This window comes from Rissa tridactyla, chromosome 9, assembly GCF_028500815.1.
Source record: "Rissa tridactyla isolate bRisTri1 chromosome 9, bRisTri1.patW.cur.20221130, whole genome shotgun sequence".
NCBI classification, from domain to species: Eukaryota; Metazoa; Chordata; class Aves; order Charadriiformes; family Laridae; genus Rissa; species Rissa tridactyla.
The window spans coordinates 40,387,713-40,412,769 of record NC_071474.1 but is presented as its reverse complement, the minus strand read 5'-3'; the positions used below and the strand labels follow the sequence as shown (position 1 = coordinate 40,412,769).

General features: G+C 44.5%; 1 protein-coding gene across 1 annotated transcript in view; it reads left to right on the top strand.

The window, feature by feature from the left end:
• The window catches only part of MAMLD1 (mastermind like domain containing 1), an 84,404-nt gene that overhangs the window by 33,253 nt on the left and 26,094 nt on the right, over window positions 1-25,057 (top strand). Inside the window, exon 2 of the mRNA XM_054214683.1 lies at window positions 15,766-17,463. Coding sequence (XP_054070658.1) covers window positions 15,766-17,463 — 1,698 coding nt within the window. The remainder of the gene's footprint in view (window positions 1-15,765; window positions 17,464-25,057) is intronic.

The window sequence follows — 25,057 nt, the reverse complement described above, 5'->3', positions numbered from 1 at the left end:
TTTTCTTGGCAGTAGATAGAAACTACAAAAAGCTAAGACAACTACCGTAAAAAGAAAGCACTAATCCAGGAAGAAGGAGACTTTTTTTTTTATTATTGGAGGACTGATAAATTGTGGTACATTTTTCCTTTAAAGGTATGCTTGACATTTATGTTTCCCTGCTCATATATAATTAATAGGGAAACAAAGGAGGAAAATGGTATTTCAGTTTAAGGTGTTTAAGAGGAAAAAACCCCAAAACTTCCTTACTCCTTATGCTGTCATTTACACCTGGATAAAGTGAATATAAAATGCTGCCAGGTTAGAAAAGTGCTACTTTACATCCATTGCCCAAATGATTGCTTAAAGAAGCAAGGTGAAGGACTAGGTCTTAGTTCGTTTTCTGCCTTGGATTTTTTAGTGGAAGCAAAATTAAGATGACTGCAAAAGGGAGAGGGAGAAATATAACAGCTGAAACCTCCTAACTCATGTGCTTAATCATAGTACACCTTCTTTGTGCATCAGCACCTCTCATGTCTGTACAGAGCTCCAAGAATATCAGCTCTTTAACAGGCTTTACACTGGTACCAGAAGGAGTGAAAAACAGGTTGAGTTTTTTAAATTTTGTTGACTTTATGAAATTCATGCAGTTAAAAATGCGCAGTTTGTTTCAGATTTGAGTACACATAGGTATGAAACAGGGCGTCACCCTTTTCATTTAAAAAAAAAAAATAATTAGGCAACGTGCTTGGCTTTTTATTTGGTTTTGGCTGCAGATCTGACTCAAATGTTTGTGTAAGAAAGTCTGCACTGAAAAGTGCAAGGTCAGGTCTTGGTGTGCTGCTGAGTTGTGGCCAGGAGGGAAGGGGAAGAATTGCTGCCACACGTAAGGTTGACGTTTCCTGCCCGTTTCCTATATCATGTCTGGCAAATCTAGCGACTGAAGCACGGGAAACCAGGTACAGTTTCTTCGCAGTCCCCGCAAGCTGCTTCAATAGGAAATAGGTTTGTTTTGAAGAACTGGAACTTCTTCCAAAGCAACCACAGCGGTGGGATGAGGTCTACCGGGCTGGGTATGGGCTGTGCCACGCTGGGGTACCAATGGCGCCGGTGGGCACTAGGGGGGACTCCACGGAAAATTTGGTTCAGAAGAGAGATTGCCTCTCTGTTAGGAACTTGGGAATGGGAGACTCGTGAAATGCATGCCGATGCTCACGAAGAATGCTGGAAGTACTGTCAAGGACCAAAGCTAAGCTGGTAGGAGCTTTGTGCAGCTGTGAGGATGGAGATGGGGGGTTGCAGCCATGGTGAGCACTTGGAAGCGCTCAAGTTAGTCCATCTGAAGAAGACGCATTCCCTTCTACAAAGCAGCACCTGACAGCCTCTGTGCCAATATGAAATAAAATGGTTACCCTCAGCCGCTTTTTAGTGGCTAACCTGTCTCAGTCTCCGTCGCATTTGCAGTCAGTCAGTGCTGCTCTGCTGGGGTTTAGCACCTCCCGCCTGCAGGGCTGTCACTTCAGAATACAGAGGACAGTCACCTTACCGTGCCTAAGACCTCCCTGCTCACCAGCACTGAATAAGCTACGGCTTGGTGCAGTTCAGCAGGATGTCTGAGTCCCAGGAAAGGAATATGGTCTGAAGTGGTGAAGGGACCTCAGGCAGCTCTGCTGAAATGAAGTGAACCTCGCTTCTTTGGGCTAGGGTTGAACTGGTGCTCCTTCAGTTCCCTTAACACCCTGAAACTTAAAGGTGGACACAAGACTGTGTTTTGTGACAGATCAGAGCACTTCCAGCAAATCCAAACTTTTGCCCCCAGTTTGCAAGGTCCTTGTAGCTCCTCAGTAACGCTCCCTAGTGTCATCCGACATGACAGTCGTTTCCTGATCGTTACAGCAGTTATATCCTCACTAGACCGTGTAACTGTAACTGAAAGGGGAAGTTCCTTCCACGCTTTCAGAAAAAATGAAGAGCTACCCACCCTCCATCTCTGTATTTTGGGAAATTTCATAGTTCTTTCAGATTTGCAAAGTTTGGTGCGAATGGTCGCCTGTGGCTCGCCTGGGGAGCAACTCGCCATCAGCTGCTCTCTGGGCAAGTCGGGTTCCTCCAGCCCCTCCTCCTCGAAGGTGGCCAGGGTGTCCCCAAGCACACCTCTGCTGGTGGCTGAAGCCCTCTGGGGAGGAATGGCTGTATTCTTGACAAATCACTGGATTCGGTGGTGGCTGTGATAAGTTAATACAGAAAAAGAGGTTTACCTTCACTTTCCAACACTGCGAGAAAAGCATGTTCTTGGGCTTGAAAACTTTTAGGGGAAGTAGTGTAATTCTTGTGGGTAAACTGAAATGTCATAACTAAAAGGGCAGCAACAGTTTTTTTTTTATCCTAAACTAGGTACCTACAGTTTAAGTGTTCTGACCTTTCAAGAATGTGTTTGTTCAACTCCAGACATCGTGTCTGTATTAGAAAATGGAAGGGTAATTTACTGTTGATGTTCGAAAGTATGCACTGAGTCTTCCTGTAATATCATTATTTCTTAGCAAAGGCCAAGCCTTGCAACCCACGGTTTTCATTTGAGAAGCCCTCAGTAGGATGAGGACCATACCCCAGGATGTCAACCTCGCCTCCTGGGTGGAGGGGAAGCCTCTACTCATTTTAAAATTAAGTCCTGTAAGAAAGCGCTCAGAAAAAAACAAAGTACCTGTGGTTTTTTTTCTTTTCTCCTTAACCTGATGCTCGCGTTACATAATGCAAATGCTTCCAATGAATAACTGTGATATTCTTGATTGAACACGTGCTATGCTTAAAAGGAAAAAATAACTCTGACCAAAAAAAAAAAAAAAAAAGAAAAACCACAGATGTGTATTGTAGACCTAGTGCACGGTACGTGCTGCTGCCTGGCCGCTGCCTCCCGTGCATCTCAGCCTTGCTCTGGTGCTGCCGCAGAGCCAAGAGACACCCTCTGGGCCCGGACTGGTGCTGCCTCCCCAGTTCTCACACCTCCCAGAGGTACGTCCATACCTGTGGTAAGGTAGAGGAAGCTAATGAACAGGTTTTGTTTGGAAAGTCACGTTACCGTTTAAAGAATTTTAATAACAGGGTGTTTGATAGCATTTAGTAATGGGAGAGGAGATTAGTGTAAATGGGGAAATGAGGAGCCGTTTGTGAAGCACTCACAAGGTCTAAGGTTTTCCAAGGGGTTTCAGGTTATCTTGTCCCCTTGAAATTAAATTGAAGCCAAGTGTCTAGGCTCATCTGCAGACCTCAGCTGAGCCACTTAATGAAAAAAGTAGCTCCTTTACATAACTCCATTCCCTTCACCATTAACAGGATATATGGGATTCCATCAGTACTTCCTCTGTAAATCAAGATATTGGAGGCCATTGTCTCCATACGCAGCTCCAGCTCGGTATGGAAAGCATTTCGGATTTGAAGCTTCAAAGGTCAATCATCTGATTAATACTGCCATCCCCATGATGAGTTTTTTCTTTCTTTGTGGTAAACCTGTAGTTTTGAAACGCCTCATAGGGATGACTCTAAAAACGTTTCCTACACACTCAGACCTGACTCAGCCGCTAGGGTTGCGTGTTGGAACTGGTGGTGCTGCAGCCATGTTCAAAAGTTCCTCTAGGGAATGGTGGAGCAAGTTTGGGGCCATGCCCCAGCCATCCGGGAGGCTTCCGCGAGGTAGTCCCACCACAGTCAGCAGTAAGTTTCGAGCTCTTTTGTTCCCCTCTACAGTACGTCTCCTTCCTAGAGTTTTACAAAGAGACCAGGACCACATAAAGTATTCCCGAACCGAGCAGCACGCTTCATTCTGTGTATTCAAAACTACCTCCTCTGTTGTGACAGATAACTGCAGTCTGGCTACAAAATCTGTAACAGGGATTGGTAACCCTCCAGGATGATACTTGGCACTCAAGAGCTAACACATGTTTTTGTTACATGAGCATGAGTCTAATAAAATGGCTCGCTGGTTTAAGATGCCTCTTTGTGAAAACAAGACGCAGTTGGATTTAGAAATTGTGATGATTTGGCAAGTTCAATTATTAACTTCTCTTGCAGGGTTAAGCTTTGACCAGAAATTTGCCATGAACCCATGGGCACATCCTGCTAGGAAACAACAGGCAGAAATCCTTCACTGTCCTCCTTGATTTATCTGCACAGTGCGAACTTGGAGCGTAGAGCTGTATTTTGCCTGGAGGAAGTCACTGCAGCCTCCATCCCCACTCCAGAGCAGAATGCTCTAATGTTGTAGTGTTTGATACAGTTCTGCTCTGCTCCGGACACCGCATCTAAGGAAACTGGCAGGTCCCGAACTGGCCTGTTGTATAGTCTGCTTTCACCATGTTTTGGGAGAAAACCGGAATGTGGTGAAGAGCCCGAGCTATGTCAGCTATGCAGTGTCCTGTGGGATTGTTTGTGAACACAGCAGCTAAAGATAGAAGTGCACCATAGAGATGCTAAAAATACTGTCCAACTCTACGGTGGTTGTTTAGCATTTGGAGCGCTATAGTTGGCCTTACACAGACAAAGGGAAGATGCAGTTTTGCAATTTGAATATGCAAATGAAGTCCTGATCTTGCAAATGTGCAATCATATGCTCGAATCTAAAAAGACCGCTTGTATTCCTGAAGTTAAGCATTGGCAAGATTAAGAGTTTAATCAGTCAAATACATTGTCATCAGAAGTTAGTGTGATTGCATGGCAATGTGGAGACTTTACTTCAAAAAACAACAAGAAAAATCACGTTGCGTGATTAAGATCACATTTTTACGTTCCACGTGTTGATACTTGGAACCGTGTTGTCTGATAAATCATCTCTTATTAACACAGTAGGTCGCAAACAGTTTCTTCTTTACATTGATATGCATGATTTAGTAAACAGTATTTTAATATCAGTGGGAACACATGCTATGCTTCATAGCTTTCAACTGTGTGACCTTTAAAGGCAGAACAAAGGCTTAGAAATTAGAGTTTACATAAAACTGAGAAGTGCAGAAAGCTTGAAAGGCTGTGTAATTCACTTCTGCAGCAAGAACACCATTTTCTCTAACATTGTTTGCACAAGTCAGCATTTATGTTGTCAATTTGCAGTGATGCATGTGTGATTAACATCGCTTCTAGGACAGAGGGGGACTGGTATCGATAGCAAGTCGAGAGGTTCTCTGGTTAAAAAACAAATAAGCATTGTGCTTTCCGTTGGAGAGAATTTCTTCAAATCCTGTGGATTTTTAATTCACTCCTTTAGTTGATAATAATGAAAGAGCAATGAGTGAAATCCCATCCCTGCTGAAGCCAGTGTCCCAAAATATTCATTTAATTGAGGCCAGGATTTCAATGGCTTTATACAGGACGAGGGCTTCAGTGCTGGGGCGATGGTCTGTGCTTGGTTTGGGGTTGTTAGTACGAGTGTTTTGCAGGATCCCTTTAAGGGTCAGGTCCCCGGGTAAGTAACAGATGCTGTTCTAAGAGCGCGTGTTGTAGGGGCCAGAGCTGCATGCTGGGCCGGTCATCTCGCTGGGCCAGGGAGGGAGCCTGCAAATGACATGTTGCCAGTGAACCGTGTTCCTATTCCAGTTAATGCACGCTGAGAATAGTGGAGTTGGTGTGTACGGAAATACGGAAGTGGTAGGATAAAATGAAGTAGTCAGAAACAAATTAAACATTCGTTACCAGACTCTTCTGCTTTACCAAACATTTCTGTGCCTGGCTGCATAAAGACTTCTGTCTACACCTGGGTTCAGTGAGAGACTCACGAGATTCATGGTCTTTTTACTCTAAGTGAGGCTTGGTTTTATGGTTCTGTATTAATCAGTATCCTTGAAATTGTTTCATTTTTTGAAAGGCAGAGGACCATCCAGGAGGCTATCGACGGTCCCCCATGAATGGGTAGGAGAGGAGCCGTTTGGGACGTTTTCTTTCCTTGCCCGCTTGTTCCATTTTTCGTAGAGATGTGCTCCGGTTTCTGATACCACGTAGGAGAAACTTCAGACTGCTCTTTTAAATGGTTTGTCCCCCGCCGAGCCTAGTGAGGAGCTGCGGGTGTGGGAATGCACTGCTTTCCCATACAGAAAGTAAGCAGGGGCCGCTGGGCAGTCAGACGTAAGCCACGACGCGTTAGCCACCGGTGCAGCCACGCAGGTGAAGTGTCGGGGGAGTGAGTACTTCAGTGGTTGAAACATAAATGCCTTTTTTTCAGACTGAAATCCCGTTGTTTCTTACTGTTCTGGGAATTTGAGAGCTTTTTGGCCCCAGGTTTGACCTAATTGAGGGCTTTGCCTCCAGGCCATGAATTCCCCAACCATACCTTTTGACAAAATGGAACCTGGAGTTTGATAAAACCACAGGAGTAAGTCTTCCAGGATTTTAAAAAATAATGCAATATGTAGCAGCAAAAAAGTGACAGACTGGGTTTTACCTGGTTATCTAGTAAGTGGTAAAGCTACCTCACAATTTAGGAACGTATACAGCCTGTTTCTTTTTCTTAGCTCTCGTTAACTTGTGGCCGTTGCATAACTGTGCCGGTGTTAGGGGCTGAAAAGGAAGAGAGAAAAGTATCTTTCAAATCCTGGTAGACCCAAGTAGCAAAACCATCACTTTTTGCTCAGCGGAGAGGATCTGCAATTCTCCAGCCTAGCTATTGCCATGAGAAATTAATGTAGTCTCCAAAATTACTGCAAAGTGTTCCACAGGACTTTGAAATTAATGGACTATAAAAAAAAGATATAAAACAATACCGCTGGTATTAAAACTGAGGTAAGATGAGGTAATACTGATGGAAAGGCGTTGAGTCTAAGATTGATCTTGATTTACAGCCAGATATGAAAGAACTGCTCTTGTACTACAGCCTAAAAACCGAGAGGCAGGGAACTTGTTCTGTCTTCAGCTGTCTAGTTAATAACACTTGTCATTAAATGGAATGTGGAAGTTACAGCCAAACAATATGCGTGACGCGATTGCTGTAAGTCTTCAGATGACTAATTAAGAGGCATCTGTACAGAGATCTCCTGCTAGCAATACAACACAGGAGCAAGCAGCAGTCCTGTTCCTCCAGATCCATTTGTCAACAGCAATTTTTCCCCTGGAAAAATTTCCATTTTAACAGTGCCATTAATACTGAAAGCAGATGAATTACTAAGGAAAGACAAGATGGGAAGGCTCTGAACATTTGTTTTGATAGGGCAGATCTCTGTTGGTGCCTTTTAGGTGAGATCGGTAATTCTGTCTGACCTGATAAGGAGCAAAGCTACTGGTTTGGGGTTTTTTTCTTTTTTTTCTTTTCTTTACAGTGAATGTTACTTGGTCTCTTGCATGTGGCTGGCTTGCGTGGGATGTCAAAATAGGTATATTCTTGGCTATGTTTTTTTTCTCCTTCGAACTGATCTTACATCAATATTCACACGGCCATTAGCGACGTTGCCTGTAATTTTACGCAACAGTAATCAGAAAACCCATGTTCACAAACCTGCTGTTACCTGCTGTCAGGTGTTCCAGTTTAAAGCAGGATGTACATCAGATATATTTCTGTGATTATGTGCGTAACGGCATTCACACAAATCGGTATCAGAAAATCATAACTGTAGTATTTCCTTCTCTTTAATTTTTGGTTAAGATTTAGAAAAAAAAGCTAATACCTTAGGCTCTTGGTAGTCCTGGTTGAATTTCCTGTTAGTTTCTGTGGTTTAAGCTTATTGTAAGATCACATCTTTCCGGTTTTGTATAGTCATGATGTTTTGGATTTTTGTGCTTACCAGCAAAACGATGCGGTTCTGAGTATTTGCAGCCAGGATTACTTCCTATGCTGCGTGGTGACTTGGGGAAGAAGGCCACGTAGACGAAAGAAAGTGCCAGGTCGGCAGCCACCATTTAAAAGGCCACATATACTCAACAGTCAAACAGGAGACCTGTTGTAGCGCAGCAGTGTAACAGGGAAGGGGAATTGATCGTAGCTCTGGAGCGAGAGCGCACGCCAGAGAAACCTCTTGTGATGGGCTCTGGCGACGTACCGGAGGTGTCTCTGCCAGCCCGGGGCCAGGTGACGGAGCAACTGCCCTGTTAGTTCCTATCTGTATTTTAGCACTCACAACAGGGAGCGCTGCCACCTTTTTAAGGGAAAGCACACACCTCATTTTCTTCTTTTAACGCAGCTCAAGGTTCCTGGTTTGCTGAGGGAATAACCGGAGGAGGTCACAATGAGCAGTGACGGTAGTGGGGCAGGGGACCGCTGTTTGCTGTACTGACGGGAGATCAAATTCTACAAATGTAGCAGCGGTGTTTAAGAGGTGTTTTACATGTGCATAGTCTTAAGTAACAACTTCCAATCTGTGTTAAGATACTTGTTTTAAAGATGGCAGATTTCATATTGCTACTGTGAATTATAAACTGGGAGAAGCTGTAGTTCAAGGTAAAAATAATCTACCTAACGCATGCAAGCTAGCTAGTGACCAATGTCCTTTCATGGTTAAAACGACTGCTTACATCGCCGGTTCCTCTTCCTACATCCTCCCTTCCAGTTGCCTATTTCCATGAGCGTGATGAATAGAAGGAAATCCACCCTGTGAATTTTCCCTACTCGTAATCCTTTCTCCACTACCACGCCTCCCTACGAATGGATCTGCCACCTTTCCAGCCTACAAATTCCCAACAGACCCAAAAGCAGACTTTACTCTGGTACTCCTTAGCTGAGGAGTTGGGGGAGTGCTATTTTTAAGCATAGTGAAGCACATCTCTGGTAGCTTGGAATGGCAATGTGATCTCTTTCCTGACAATGTGAAATGACAACTTTGCATCTATCCATGCTGAAATCGCTTGAAATGAGAAGGGTCAAACAGCCTAAAGCAGCAGAATGTGATTTTAGCTTATGTTTAATCTTAGTATGGAGAAAGTGGATCGTAGTTTTAATTGCTCGAGCCTCCTTCAGTTCTCCTTGTAGCCTGAGATGTGACTTTGATAAAGCATAGTTTATGTTCCTTGTAGTCATGGGCTGCTTTGGCTACTCAGTGGTCAGCAGGAGGCATTTTTTCTTGGATTCAGACGTGTAATGCGAGTTTCTGTTACCAAACTGCAGCCAGCATGCACGAATGGAAACTTGCAGATGTGCTAAACGCATTTAATGCGGTGCCAGGTTCTGCTGGAGTTAAATGGGATCTTTGCCCACGAGCATTTGGGTTTTGTTGCTCACGTGCAAGCCAGCCTGCTACCGAAAGCAGCACGTCTGATTGATATTTAAGCAGGGCTGCAAGTAACTGCTGCCGTTTAAAAGGTAGTGTTATATCAGATCCACTTCCCAGCCTTAAACACACAGTCAAATTCTCACCTTTTTTCATTAAGTGTCCTCAAAGATTAGTAGGTCGTTTAAATCTGTCTATCTAGAGTGTGGATAAATGAGCAACAGAGAGCACAAACCTTTCCAAATTGTGCATTTAAGGCGCAGGGGAAGAATTTGCGAAGTTTTCTTGTTTTATATGGAAAATTGCCAGTTCCATTTTCTCATTACATGACTGTTTTTGTCAGAACAGATAGAAACGTTTTGGGCTGATGGGCAGATAGCTCTCGCTGAAGCTTGTTGAAGCCACAGAGACTGAAGTCTTGATCACTGAATGCTGCAAACAGTTTGCCTCTGGCAAATAACATACTTGCAGTTTTGGCAGTGTCTAGTGTTTGAAAGAGACAGAGAGTGATGGATTCTCTGGTCAGCTCAGTTGAGCAACCCTTAGACTCAGGTTTTATACTGTGCAGAGGGAAAAAAAAACCAGTTTGCAATATACCTTGAAAAATACTGGGAAAAAAGGCTTCTACTCATCTCGGGCTGCTGAGTTGCTCAGTCCAGTCCTTCCACCAAAAATGTAACGTGCTCTCTGTCAAAATAATTCAGATATGCCAGATCTTAGCAGCCTGTGGGCGACCTGGATTCCCCAGGTTTCTGAGGCACCCGGTTTCTTGCTCTGAAAGGCTTTGTGCAAAGCTGCCGCAACACTAGCAAATCCCAGTATCCGTGGTGAGACTAAATTTTCCTCACCTGCCCTGTCTTCCTTTTACCATCATTTCTCTCTTTTCTTGAGTCAAACAAAGAGAAAAGCCTGGGATTTCCCAAGAGTTACACGGGTCTTGAGATTCCCAGTGGAAGAGGGTTGTCTGACTCCCATTCTGGATATCCCAGTCATGGATCCGTAGATTTAATGCTATTAAATCAAGGGAGTCTCCAGCAACGCTGGTGCATGCAGGAGGCAGGGGGAGGTGGACAAGCCACCGAAGGAGAACGTGGCGCAGCCTCTACAGACATGGGTTCAAAATGGCAGCGTCCCATTGGGCTGGGTTCTCGCTTGAAGAAGCTGCGTAGGTGTGGGAATCGCTGCTGTAGGTTGGATCTCTCAATGGCAGTGAGCGGGGTGGGGTGGCTGCAGATCAATAATCAGCACCCTGCGGTTGCTGTAAATCAAGGCTTGAATCTCTGACAGGCTGCAGAAGCCAGGAAGAGGCACAGAAATAACCTCTGCTAACGTTTTTCCTCTCTCTCATTTCTGCATTATGTTGACCTAAATAGGAATCTCTGGTTAGACCCAGCTTCTTTCTGGCGGAAGGGGGATCATTGCAAGGCTGGAGAAAGGAGGGTCTCCCGAGTGGGCTGCGGTGGCTCTTTCCCCCCAGAGACGGTGCAGGCGAAGGAGCAAGTGACGGGCAGAGAATTGAGAGGGGCTGGCAGCAGGGCCAGGGGGCAGCCTGGCGCCCCTGGGGGGCTGGAGGGGCGGCTGAGGACAGCCCATGTGTTAGAGAAAGGAGGAGGGCTGAGTGGCAGCGAGGCAGGGAGCCAGCCCAGAGATGCCCGTTCGGTTGGTTATTAAAATCCAGTGGAACCACCGCAGTGTACATTTATTAACAATTTGATCTCTCCGCTTCAGTTTCTGCCACTTCCAGCCTTCCTTTCTCCCTTTGTTGAGAAACAGTAAGTTACTCAAGGCCAGCACCGCCTCCTGAGTTTGGAAAGTGCCTGACGCCAAAAGTCACCCGAGCGGGCAACTTCAGAGAGCTCAGTCTCGGAGAGGGTGCAGCCGAGGACTGGTTTCACTTCCCCGGTCCTCCCTTGCACAAGAGGAGCCTGCAGAGCGCTCTGCCCACACGTAGGGAATCGGATCTGTGCGAAGAGGTAGCGTGTGACAAATCAGACCTTTGTCACCACAGCTGAACAGCTTCCTTGGTCGGAGCAGGGTAAACAGTTACTATTTATTCTTGTTATCCTGATGTTGCGAACTAGCAGCGCTACTCGGAATTAACTTGGGTCTTTCCCAGAAAGACAGACTGTTGGTTTTGAGAGGGCAATAGTGCTGGGATCACGGCGCACTCACTTCTAACAGCAACCCTGAGAGAATGGAGAACTCATAATCGGGTATTCCCCGAATCGGAGGGCCTGCCTTTGCTTCCCAGGTATTCCCAACCAGAAGTTAGCCTGTGCATGCTAATGCATTTTAATGAATTTTGACAAGGTCGCAAGAGTCCCTTTGTTGCTTGTCTGCTTCGTCCTTGCTTGCACATGCAAGTGACGCTTGCCCATACTTGGCCATAGACAGCCTCCAGCCAGCTTAAGTTTAAGTGTGTCTGTGTGTGTGTCGTGCTTCTAAAGTATTTCTGTTCGCTTCTCAGGTATTCAGTTTGAAACAGAGCTGCCCAATATACTAGTCAGCAGAGAAAGGGGAAGAACATATTTTGGTGCTGTTCTGGTTTCTGTCGGTTTTGTCAGATCATGTGGGCCCTCTCGAAGAAGAGGAGAAAGAGGTGGAATAAATCAGCTCCTTCCTGGGGAATCTAGGGCCAAATGAAGGAAATGGGCAGTAAAAATGTGTTTAGTAAGTGAAGAGTCTAGAAAAGGATAGGTAGGCTTTAAAGAGATGATCTTGAGCCACTTGAGAGTACTGGGTGAATGATCTGCAACAAGCAGCTTCTTGAATTAGGTAGGTCAGGAGCTCCTGGTCCTAAAAGTTGTAGTTGCCTGGTGAGGAACTCCTGCCACCGTTGTTCTTAGCATGTCTGAGCCAGCCAGTGTCCCAATAAAACGAAACTGCATTACTGCGCCCTGCACTGGTGAGGGCTGCCACAGTGGCAGGTTGATGGGGAGCAGTCGCTGGGAGCTGGCTCCTCGCAGAGAGCACCAGCGCGGAGCGTGCTGCGAGGGAGCAACGACCGCCTGCGTTTCAGTGGGCAGTACTGAAGCAAACTTCTCAGCTAGCCCGACCAGCCCAAGAAGGGATTTCTGTATGTAGTTGATACTCCATCCTTAAGTGCCTGCTGAAATACTGTTGTCTATCGACTATTTTTTTCATTAGCGATGTGCTTGAAGCAGAGGGCTGGTGATACCCAGGCATCCCTTCTAACCAAAATTATTCTATGATTTGTTTAGTTGCTTTAAGGACGGTATCTTTCCCTCTCAAATTTGGGGCTGTAGTCAAATCTATTTTAAGCAAAAACAATGCTACCAAATTGTGTAGAGTTACATACCTGCCTGCACTGGGGGAAATTGGTCTTCCGGATTTTATGGTCCTTGTGCAAATGTTCTCCTGGGAAACAGGAGTCTTGCTTTTCAAGAGAACATGACACCCAGCTAATTTCACCGCCTCTCTTGCAGCCAGGCTTCTCACAGGGGCTAAGCAACAGCATCCTATTTAAAAATCCTGTCCCAGTTTTGGAATGCCCATGCCATCTGAAACCTATGGCCTTATTTTATCTGCTTATCACTAGTAATAGTCTTGGGGAAATGGAGTTTTGTTTTCCCATCACATTTACTCCCCAGTGAAACAGTTAAAAAAACTATTTTTCAAAGGGCTTAGAAAGCCCAAATTTTTCCTCAGTAACTCAGAGCATAGGAATGTCCTATGGCAAAAGAAGCACTGGCAAGGACACGCATGCCAGCATGTCAGCTGGCCAAGTATGGGAGATCCCCCACCACTTCCTGCCTGAAGGTTCCCAGGGTGCAACTTGGGAACACGCCGTGTTTGTTTTGGATGTGTGAAGCCCCTGTAAAGATTCTCTATACATGTCTGGGTTTAAATATATGTAGTTATGCTCTACCAACATGTTTCAGCCTACACGGGGCAACATCTGTTGAAACATGCAACTCTGGCTTAGTTTTAGTGGAGAAAATGAAGGAAAACAATTTCATCCATCATTAGACCAACACTTGGGAGAAGATTTAGGCCTTGTTCCATCTCCTAAAGCTAAGCAAATTTTGGCCTCATCAGCTCAGAGGAATAATCAAATCAATGATGCTTCAGCTGTCTCTGGCTGTGATGTGAAGGCGGTCTCTCACGGAGCAATGATCAAACCAGGCGTAGCACTGCTGACGGAAGAGGGCCGTCAGGTAACCAGTGAATGGTGCACTGAAAGCAGCTCTCCCCGTTCAGCGTCGGTTCTCACTCGCCGGTGGTTTTTGAGTGCAACCCATGTTAAAGCAATGCAACAGGAGGTCACAGGAGAGAAGCACTGATTGCTTGAGTGAGGGATAACTCTTAGAGGGTTGGGGGGGAAAATATCCATGTAAAAAGGTCTCTTTGCTGCAATGCCATTCAAAACTGCTGTGTCTGCGGATGGACGGTACGTGAACTCCTCCTTAAACCTGATCAGCTGCTCTCGGTAGTATGCAGACCTGATTTTCCATCTGCCATGGTGATCATGGGCAACAAACTTGTGTCTTCTCACTCTCCTCCAAATGTCTGTGTAAGCTGGATACTAGCATGGCAATGTCCAATATGAGTCCAAAACTGCATCTCTAGCCCAAGCAACTGTAGGCACAAATCATAGAATTGTTAGGGTTGGAAGGGACCTTAAAGATCATCTAGTTCCAAGCCCCCTGCCATGGGCAGGGACACCTCCCACTAGACCAGGTTGCTCAGAGCCCCATCCAGCCTGGCCTTAAAAACTTCCAGGGATGGGGCGTCCACCACCTCTCTGGGCAACCTGTTCCAGTGTCTCACCACCCTCATGGTGAAGAACTTCTTCCTAACGTCCAGTCTGAATCGTCCCATCTCTAGTTTTAATCCATTCCCTATCGGTCCTACCATTACCCGACATCCTAAAAAGTCCCTCACCAGCTTTCTTGTAGGCCCCCTTAAGATACTGGTAGGCCACTATAAGGTCTCCTCGGAGCCTTCTTTTCTCCAGACTGAACAACCCCAACTCTCTCAGTCTGTCCTCATAGGAGAGGTGCTCCAATCTGCAATCTTCTCTCTGCCCACCAATTTAGAAATGAGTGATGAGAGAGCACGTGTGTGAGTCTGGCTGAGTGAGCCACCGGGCAGCTCTCCCATGTTCCCACATCAGAACAATGCACGTTTGTGGTCGATTGCCTGAAGACAGGCTGAATTTAGGGGTGGGCATTGGCCATTTCCACAGTGACCTTCATGTGCACGTTGCAGAAGGAGCCGCGCAAGGTGTGCCCACCTTGTGCCCTGCAGGTTCCACACACCCTGCGGTGATCGTCCTGAGAGCACCAAAGTGGCTGGCCATTGCGTAGTGACTCTTAGGCAAAACTGTGCTTAATAATTAGTATAAAATTTAGAAGCTGGTCATACCTACCGCAGCCCTAGAGTGGATCTGGTTACACTGGGGTTAGGTGGTGGGGCTTTTCTGGTGGTATGAGCTGTTATTAGATGTGAATTTTTTTCACGGTGCTAGATGACTGGCAGCACTAGCAATTGTAGGCCAGGGCTGGGAGAGGCTTTACTGTGAGCCAGCTTAGAGGAACAGTGACTTTCTATGGTTTTCCCATCGCTGATTAGATACTTTTCTAAATGCTGCCTCCCTCTATTGATAAACACGGACATAATGCTTATTCCCCTTAACTTGAAGCAGCAATGTTAATGTCTGATTAATCCTATGACATACAGGTCATGCTTGTTAAAATTGAAAGCCACAGATGATTATATTTGGAAGAGATTGCCGTATCACGCTGAATTAGTATTAGAAGCGTTGTTTTCAGTTTCACTTTCTTTTTATATGTATAAGGCCGTTTTTTTCCCCTAAGATTCATGGATTTACAACTACCATTTCTTGTAGATCAAGATATTTATATAATTGTATTTTGAAAACAATTCTATTTTTATGAATGAGTTGCAATCCTTCAGAAGAACAAAGCCCATACTGCCTTAGACTTAGAAGAATAAACAAAATTTAAGAGGTTTAGCTGTTATTTACTGGTTTCTGAAATCTGAAACATCTGTGATTAGGAAGCTTGAAAGTCTGTTTAGATAGATAGTTGAGAATTTGTTTTGGTTTGGTTCGTTTAGAAAGTATGCCAGTTATTTCAGATGTTGCGCCTATAAAGAATGTAAAACAATTTAGTTGTCTCAGGTCTGAATTTAATCCGAGTCACTGGCAGAAAGTCACTAAATTCAGTCCAGGGTTTCATTCAGATCTGCCATTGTTTAGACCTAAAAAATGTTACCATAAAAATGTTGGCATGTTTGTTATTCAGGGAGTATAATGTCTTAATTGAAATGGTACCAGAAACTATTTAAAAAACTTCTATTACAGTTCACGTGACAGACTATTTTATAGCTTTAACATCTGTTTTAAGGTCAACATGTGAGATTTAGCCTTTGTCTGACTATAACTCTTCTGATTTCAGTGAAGTTGCACCCACTTAAATCCTGATTGAATTTGTCTCACATGATTGGTTTTTTTAATTGTATGATTTAATTTTCTTTATCTCCAACCCAGTGTTGCAGTATGGAGCTTCAGAGCATGTTAGAATACGGTCAATAACAGATCCTTCCTTCTTCCTTTTTATTTTCCCAGTTACAGGGATCAATTAAAAGAAAGCTGGAAGATGATAGCTCTCCTGCCTCCGGTGGCGTGCCTGATGTCATTTTCCCAAATGACAGTAAAAGACTTTGTCTTGATGACGTAAACCTTGCCATGGGCCAAGGTGCCAATCCCAATGTGGCATGTCCAGAAATGCAAAGTTCTCCGTTCTCCACCAGTCACGCCGCTTCTTCCCTGGGAGTCGCAGGTCATTCAGTGCTTCTTGAAAACAATCACATGAATGGGGGTGGCATTGGTTCCCCGTTTTCAGTGCCACCCAACGCGGAAATAAATCAGAAGGGGTCAATAGGAGGGCAAAACAATAACATTGTCCATTATGATGAGAAAGGAAACAGCTTACAGTCTGTGGACCAAGAGCTGCAAGATCTGCTGGAAGAGCTGACAAAAATGCCTGACCCTTCTCCCAATGACCTTGACCTGGAGAAGATTTTGTGCAGCAAGGCTGAAGAGCCACTTGGGCTGAGTCATTCTCAACCAAGCATAAGTACCACTCCAAAGTCCTCCCCACAGACTTCCCACTTGGAGAACCATGTTGCTAACAAAGACTTTTCTCCAGGCTGCAATCCAACCAGTGGAGGATCTCCTCAGATGAGACCATCATCTGCTGGAGCTAACTTCCAAGTTCCTCCGTCAAACAAGCCTGCTGCATCACCCATCTCTACAGCAGCTCAGAGCAAGAACCAGCCACCACCTATGCTTCCAGTACCCTTACCCAACATACCTGGTTCCAACTGGCACGCTCAGCAGCTAAAGCAACTGGCAGCTAGCAAGCAGGTGTCTACTACTAAGCAACAAGTACAGGCTCCCAACTGGCCAACCATGTCTCCTCCTGGTCTCTCACCGCCTTACAGGGCAGGATCATCACCACACCATCAACCTTTCAGTCCTCAAAATGTTATGGTGTCTGGCATGCCTGCTAATAATTTGCCAGGAAACAACATTCAGAGTCCTCAAAACTCTCTGCTTTCCAGCATGACTTCCAGCAGCACCCCATCCAGTGGGCCTTCTCCTCCTTATGGGTCTGAGAAGCTCTCCAGCCCGGCTCTGAACCAGCAACCCTTCAGTCCGCAGAGCTCCATGCTGCCCACCCTGACGGCAGCCAGTTTACCAGCCAACAACATTAAAAGTCCACAGAACAACTTGGTTGCCAGCATGGCCTCCACAAATACTGGACCTTCTCCTCCATACAGGCCAGAAAAGCTGTCAAGCCCAGCTCTGCATCAGCAGCCCTTTAGTCCTCAAGGTACATTAATCTCTAACATCACTCCCACCAGCAATCCCACAAGTATGCAGAGCTCGCTTTTCAAATCAATGACTACAAACCAGTCCAAAAATATGAACATAATTATGCAACAGCCATCCAGTAGCTTACAGCCAGGTCTGGTGAACGAGAGCCCTGGTAGCCAAGACCAGTTTTCTTTCAATAACACCAAACCGCTGTCTCACTTTGCCTCAGAGTCAGCTACTCAAAAGATGTCACCTCTGACAGCAGGACAAGGGCAGCAGTCTCTCATTCACTATCTCCAGCAGCAGCAGCAGTCTCCAGCCACCCAGCAGTCCCAGCAGGCTAACAACAGCCAGTTCCTCCAGCAGCAGTTTCGACAGCTGATGCAGCCGCATCGGATGCAGAGACACATGCAGCCTGCCACGCTGCCGTCTCAAAGCAGACAGGTAAGGACATCTCTTCTGTCTTACAGGGCTTATGTGAAAATATTGAGTCATTTCTTTGCTTATTTTGACTTTCCTTTGTGATTCAAATGCGACGTCGCTAAACTTCTGGGGTGCGCGCAGTGTCTACATGGACAAGGCAATAACAGCATTCTGGGGTCATCAGAGTAACTTTATTTATTTCTTCAATTGAAATGTACTGTGATTCCACCACGCATTGTCTCTTCTAGCCCAGTGGAGATCTTTGTGCTATTAGGCAAAACACATTTCATACCACTAAAATAAATTATTTTTACGTTTATAGGTGGTATTCTTATTTAGCTTCTATTGTAAGCTGTAGAAATGTTCCCATAACATGTTTCCCATCATCTTTTTAGTAGGAATATTTTTTTTTTCTTAGTGCTCTTCAACAAATTCATCTCTGGGTTATGCTTCTGAGGCTAGACAAGATCGGGTGGGGTGAGAAGTGAAGTTAAAATATGACTCCTTCATGGACGACAGGTCAAACAGTGCAGCTCCCGAACAGCAAAGAGGCAGACTTGAAATACCTGTTACCAGCATTTGCCAGAAGCAATGCCCTGCTTTGGATGAGGGCCATTCCCCACCCTTTGTTGATCTGCGATACCAACCGAGCTGGTAAACACAAAAATGCAGCTGGCAGGAGTGAGAGACAGCCCTGATTTCCCTCCAGCAACCTTCTCTCTGAGACTCCAGGAGCGGTGGAAAGCACTATCCACTGCTACCCTGGATAAGAGAGATTTACTGTGAACGGGGCCTTCAGAGCAAGGAAGGGCTTGGGGACTCAGTCTGAGAGCAGCCTGGGTGTGAGGAATAAATAGCTATCTTTTTGTTAGGAAGAATAGTAGGAAACCTTGAACCTCACCACCAAAGGCAAGTACCTTGTTAGGCTGAACCAACGCTCTGGAAGCAGAATCCTTCAAGCTGCTTAGCTGTGCATACAGGCGCTCCATCAGCTCCTGACGGATTGAAGGATTGAAACACTTCTGAGACCGACCTCTGAAGCTCTGCTAGGATCTGCTCGAGAGCATGGTGCTTAGCTGGGGAGTACGCCCCGGAGCCTGGGTTTCTTTGCTCCTCTTCCCTCCTCAGTGACTGGTTCCTGTAGAGGTGGATTTCTTCAGTGTAGGTGGCTTGGTGTAACCTTTTCCTATGATAGCAATGAGAAATAAGGGGATAGTTAATAAATATCAACTTCTCAGTGGTAAATCAATGAGGTGCGTTTCCACTGTGCCACTTGAGGATCGACTCATTCTTTTCCAAGTTGGGAATGCTCAGTACTCCCTTCTTTCGATACAGCAGCTTAAAACAGACAGCTGGAAAGGACTGGTGACTTGCTGAATTTGCTTATCCAAATACATAACATGTAAAGATATGGCATATATACTTCACTTTAAAAGATTATCAATATAAGGCCCCTAATTCAACAAAGGCCTGAAGCAGTTACGTTGCTTTAAGCACGTGTGGACCCTATTGGTGTTCAGTGGGACCCAAATTAAACACAAAGTGGAGGGTCCTGCTGGCTTGGCATCTAGGAGCATGGATGGACATACGATTGAAAGTGAGTTGCTGCAGCTGCGTGAAGTACTGCCCATCTTTACCCACACTACAGGTAGCGTGGGTAAAAAATACACATTCGTGGTGTTTTACTGCATCTCGGATGATGGCTGGTAAGTTGTTAAACTGCAGTAACGCAACGCTTTTGATCATACGTCCATAACCTTTGAGCATTTTTTTTTTTTCTGGCTCCCCCACAGGGTGTGTGGAATCACCCCATCCCTATTGGATTCCTGAGGTTTCCTGTGCCCTACTTTTCCCTGCTTTGCATTTTTGTCTTACACCTCTGAACCCCCTACCTCATTGATTAGCCAAAAAAAAAAAAAGGGGGGGAGAAAAATTCCTGCAGTGAGTCTCTTTAATTGGCCAAAATAGCCCCTCTTCCAGCAGCTTGCCTAGTGCTCTGCCTGCGCTGCAGTTTTAGTTGATTCTCACTGTCAGAGTTATTACAATTTGGCGGCTATCAGTAAAGATCAAGGACAGTTAAGACAATGATTACAGGTGATGAGCATTTCACATTTTCAGACTAGTTAGGTAAGCTTATGGTGCCTCCCTCATTTTACAAGTAAGACTTATTACAATAATTATACACCAGATGATGGTGCTTCAGTTTTACAGTCTGCTGAGCTGCTGAAGAAAGATGGTGGATGTTCAGGAGTGGAACATTTTGTTAGGTTTTGATAACTTTACTGCAAATCTCATAGAAGAAAATGGATCCTGAGTGCTGAATTAAAAGAAAAATGACACAGAAAAAATATTCTAGGTAGGAAACCGTAAAATTCTGGGATACTTGCAACGTTTCTTTGAATCTAGCATGTAGATCTGTTACTTGTCTGCAACAGATTTCTTATTTACATTGAAACATTGATACTGAAATTTTGGACCCGACCTGCTGTGTACCAGTTTTACTCCATTATAGTGAAGCAGCTCGAAGGACTGTGGTTTTGATTTCCAGCAGCGTACCTGAGAGCTGAATTTGAGCTTTGCAGAATCTCGGTGCCAATTCTCTCCCGAGGTGGGTGATGACTAGGACTTTTCAAGCATAGAGCAGTTATTTCATTAAAAGGCAAAAAATGTTAAAGATTCAGAAGACAGGTAGACAACTTCTGCATCTTCAAAAATTAGTGACCTTCTGGTGGAAAATTGCCTTTTTTAGCCTCATTCAAAGAAATTTGCTCAAAGAAAAATAACAGCGTTCCGTGGAATGCTGTTTCATGTTTAAAAGTCATCCCCTTACTCTGCGTGTGTGTTTGTAAGTGTGACTAAAATTTATAAAAAGAAGGCATAGCACTCTCTTCTTTTGAGCAAGAGGTGCAGCTTTGTACAGAAGAAGAATGTGGATGGTGGCCAGTTGGAGGGAGAACAATAAACCATGAAATTTGATCCTTGTAGCAGGCAGAGCAACATGGGGAAGAGAGCAGCGCCTGGGACATGGACCCAGAGTGAGCTTTTTGCTGTTGTTTTAATGCGTATTAAAGCAAAGACTGCACATTCCAAAAGCTGGGTTACTACTGGTGCCTCACAGCCCTACCATTTATTTTTTTTCCTTAATGATACATCTCTTTAAGCGCAATCAGTCTGCATCCCAGACCCTGTACTGCCAGGATGACTGGTAAATCTGATAAGGGCTTATCTTTTCCCATCTGAAGCACTATGTCTTTATTGTGGAGCATTGACGGATATTGATTGAGGCACTGACAGTTTGCATTGTGCGTTATTGCAAAGCCTGGTGGTGCTAACGTTGCTCTTGTGGATATGTGTGGGTTTTCATTTTACTCGTGTAGGACTGATACTTGCCAAGTGAAATTATACTCAAAGGTCTGGACTCATAAATCCACAATATAAAGATGGTAGTAAATGCCAGAGAGTCAAAGACAGTCTACAAAACTATCACACACTGTTTCTGGGCTTAAGCTTAGCCACTTGACTTTACTGGCTGTTTCTGAGTGCACGAAAAGCTGCATTTGCCCAGGCAGGTTGAATAATTGGGCATCTCCCTGATTTTCATGTCTAAATACAGTTTGTACTTGTAGATCTCCCATTCTGGCATGTTAGATATATTGGCCCCAATTCTGCCTTCAGCAATGCTGGTACACCATCACCGCTCCCAGAAGCGCTCTGCTTTTACTCCCTCCGGTACCAGAACAGCCACCAGGTTCTCTGCGAACGGGAAGGAGGGTTCCCCTGAAAGCAGGAAAAAGAGCCGGCGATCTGTGCGGTTTAAATCAGGCTGGAATAAAGAAAAACCCTTTGGGTGGCCATTACTTTTCCAAGCCCAAGTTTGTCCGAGTTAGAATTTGGGAGTCTCGGGGAGGAGGGCAGTTACTGCCCACTGCCCTGCGTGTGAAATGTTGAAAACCAGAACACGACCGAAGAGGCTGTTTTGTTGGGGGATGCAGCTAATAAACAGCAATTGTTTGGGTGGGACACGCTGTGCATTTCTGAGCTCCGCGTGTGCTCTAAGAACCAAATGTGCTATTCTTAGAGCGCATTCCTGCTGCCATCCAGATAGTTGTATACTGCATGGTCAGTCAAGGGTACATTCGTTTCAGCTCCATGGCCAAAACTGATGGTAGAGGAAAAATGATAGGAGAAAAGACCGAAAGAAAAACAATACTATTTGCAGTAAAAATGGCAGTGGACTGCATATGAGATAGTGGAGAAGGTGCTGAAGACTAAGAAAACCTTTGAAAAGGACTTGACAGTGTTTCTTTAACTGTGGTAAAAGCAGCAATACAGTATCTGAGTTGGCAGAGTAAATTATAGGTTGCAGAGAAACACCAAAACCCTTGAGCTAGATTAAATATACTAGGGGGAAAAAAATTAAACAAAAAATCTTGTTTCTGAGCATGAGTTCTCTAAATATAGAAACAAAACTGAAGAAGAAACGCACTGTTATAAAGAGCAAACTGACCCAGAGCTTAGATGTCAAAGGTTAAATAAATATAATGGAATACAAAATACAGCTTTTATTAATATAAACAGAAATGTTAATACCACAGACCAATTCCTGGGTGTCCTATGTTTCGCAAAGTTATTTCTGCCTGTGAGAAGTCAGCGCACCGTGACTGTTGGGTGAGACTGTTCTGATTGTGCAGCACTTTATAAGCTCTGGTGCAGATTGATTAAGAGTTTGGAAAAGCAGAAAACGCAGCCCACGGCATCTGAGTACAAACAGTCCTCGTGTAAGTACAGGGAAAAATCATGTTTCATTTGGGATTTCCAAGAAGCCACAAGAAGTCTTCCCAACGCATAAAACAACTACGGTATCATGTATTATCAATAAGACCAAAAGATGGCCAAATTTCATCTGCAGTTTCAGCCCCTCCGCCCTTTTGCTTCTTCCTTTTTTAAAGTGTCAAACTTTAAAGCCACTTTGAATGACGTTTCATTGGTATTTCCTCTTTTTCTTTTTTTCTTTTTCTTTTTCTTTTTCCTTTTTCTTTTTCTTTTTTTTCTTTTTCTTTTTCTTTCTTTTTCTTTTTCTTTTTTCTTTTTCTTTTTTTCTTTTTCTTTTTCTTTTTCTTTTTCTTTTTCTTTTTTCTTTTTTCTTTTTTCTTTTTATTTTTCTTTTTCTTTTTCTTTTTATTTTTATTTTTATTTTTATTTTTTTTCTCTGGAAAAAGTTTTTAAAATATTACTTTTTTTTCTTTTACTAATGCTGTGGAAAAGAAAAACAGATTTGATTTCAAAGGGCAATGGTAGCACAATACCGAAGCAAAGCCTTTGAGGGAGTGGAGAGCTTTTGAAGGCAACGCAACAAGCCCTTCAGCTAATTAAGTGCCTTTGAATAGGCGAATAAAGGAAGCTGGTGATGAATCTGGACTACAGAGAGCAATAAGGCTGAGCCTGGAGTTTGACCTCTCCACAGATGTAAAAACATCTTCTTGAATGGTCATTTCTGAATTTATATTATCCATGCACTTGCAACTGAGTTGATGATTTTTTTTTTTCCAGACTTGGAGATTCTCCCCTCCCTTCTTTCGAGAGAGTCTGACAGTTGCTTGACTGAATCTGTCAGACTGCCATCTTCTCCCCTCCCCTCCCTCCCCTGCGAGTATACAATGTAAGATAAGTTTTGGAAAGTAAGGAGTAAACTTGTGGAAGGAAATGGGATGTTTGGCCTCAACATGCCAACGGTAATATGTTTTCAGAAGTGCAGTAATCAAGTTAAAAAACTTAGTTCACACCTGATCTTCTCGGCCCATTGCTCTTTCGCAGTGTGTTTTTAAATCGCCTGTGTTGTTGTCTTCTGTTAGATTCCAGGTATTTCAAAGCATTTCCCTGTAGTAGTGAAGCCCTTGTAGCCACGTCTTAACCTTCCCGGTTCTTTGGCTTGTGTTTTAAGATGTTTGCAGGCACTGATATTTCTAGCAGCTCTGCCTAATGCACTCATCGTTCCTGCAGTTTAGCTCTCTGTTGTGCTGAGAGCACTTTTGGACACCACATAGCACATCATTAGGGGAAGCAATCTGCAGAGGAGAAACTTGGGAATAAACCAAATCCTTCTGAACACCACGTAGGGATCATCCTCCCTCACCATCGCCCTCCTTTTGGATCAGGGATTCTATCAAAGCGGCGGCACTCGCCTCAATCCAGCCGGGTCTTTCCCTTAGTTATTACGTGTTTAATAGAATGGAAGACGTTCTGCCAGCAGTTTAGCACTTAGGACACAAACAGCTCCGCGGGAATCTCACACTGGACAAATCAAAATCCACTTGGAAAGGAAAAAAAAAAAGGCTCGGGTGGCATTATGAATTCCAGCGCGGGGTGCCGGGAGGTGATCAGGGAATGCCTGCGGGACGATGCAGCGACGCGTGTGTGGGCTGACCTGGTATTGTCCAGCTTTTCGGTGGAGAAAGACAAGAGGAAGTAGTACTTATGTATTGTGTACAGGGAAATATGATTTAGCCCAGAGAAATTTAGGAGAAGGCGCTGAATTTCAGCCTGACAGGCTGCTTTTAATGACTTTCCTGGTGCCCAGCACACGGGCTGTGTGTCCGTGCTGTGTCCCCTGCTCTGCTGCTGGCAGGGCCGTACAGCCGCCGGGTGAGCGGGGGAGAGTGTGCCATCGCATGGAGGTTCTGCATTAACTCTAAAAAAAAAAAACCAACAAACCCAAACCTCTTGCTTTTGTGGTTTTGAGCTTTAAGCAACAGACAGTTGTTTCCTTCTGCTCTGCAGTGGGGGGTGGGAGAGTACCTCGTCTCTCAAAGGTGATGGGAAAGTGGTGATATCATGCTAAAAAGTGTCTGATTCATTTGATGTGAAACCATATTCTGACACCCGTTTGTACCTAAACCACTCTGATGCTGCCAGCCTAGCTGGGCAGTTTCCCTTGGGTTTGCTAGGCGGCTTGGTAACAGGATTCACAAGTTCTCCTGGGCTAAACATCGGCTGAATCAGGCCCCAACTGCAGATTTTCTTGCTTTCTTTTTTTTTTCGACTAACACATTTTGCTTGCTTTATTACCACCAAAAAAAAAAAAAAAAATCCAACACCTATCCATATGCAGAAATCTTTAATTTATAAGCAGTTGAGCAAAAGGTTTTGAACATGTATTTTTTTCTCAACTATGCCCTTAGATGCAATGAAGTTAAAAACATCCTAGGAATCTAGGGAAAGACTCGGGGACTTTCTCACTGTTTGGCTTCATAACGAATGCCGTAACTTCCTTCTGTGTGCAGCATTCTTAAAAATAACACCGTGAGCAGTGGTTAGTGATGGGTAAAACACGCTACTTGCATCCTCACTTACAAGTCAGTGCACCCATCATTCTTATACCGAAAAGGTGTGTTCGTGGCACGGCGTGCTGATGAATAGCAATGAGGAAATGCCTTCCATGACCCTGTTGTACACCCAGCTCGTTTTAGCTGTGCTGTAAATTCTCATTAATATCAGAACATCTTCATTCCAGTTTTTTCCCACATTTGCGGAAGATAGATTTGTTCGTTGTCTGTATTTTCTGTATCTTTCTTAGCAAATGGCAGTTTGGGGAGCTTATTTTGAACTAACAGGCTTT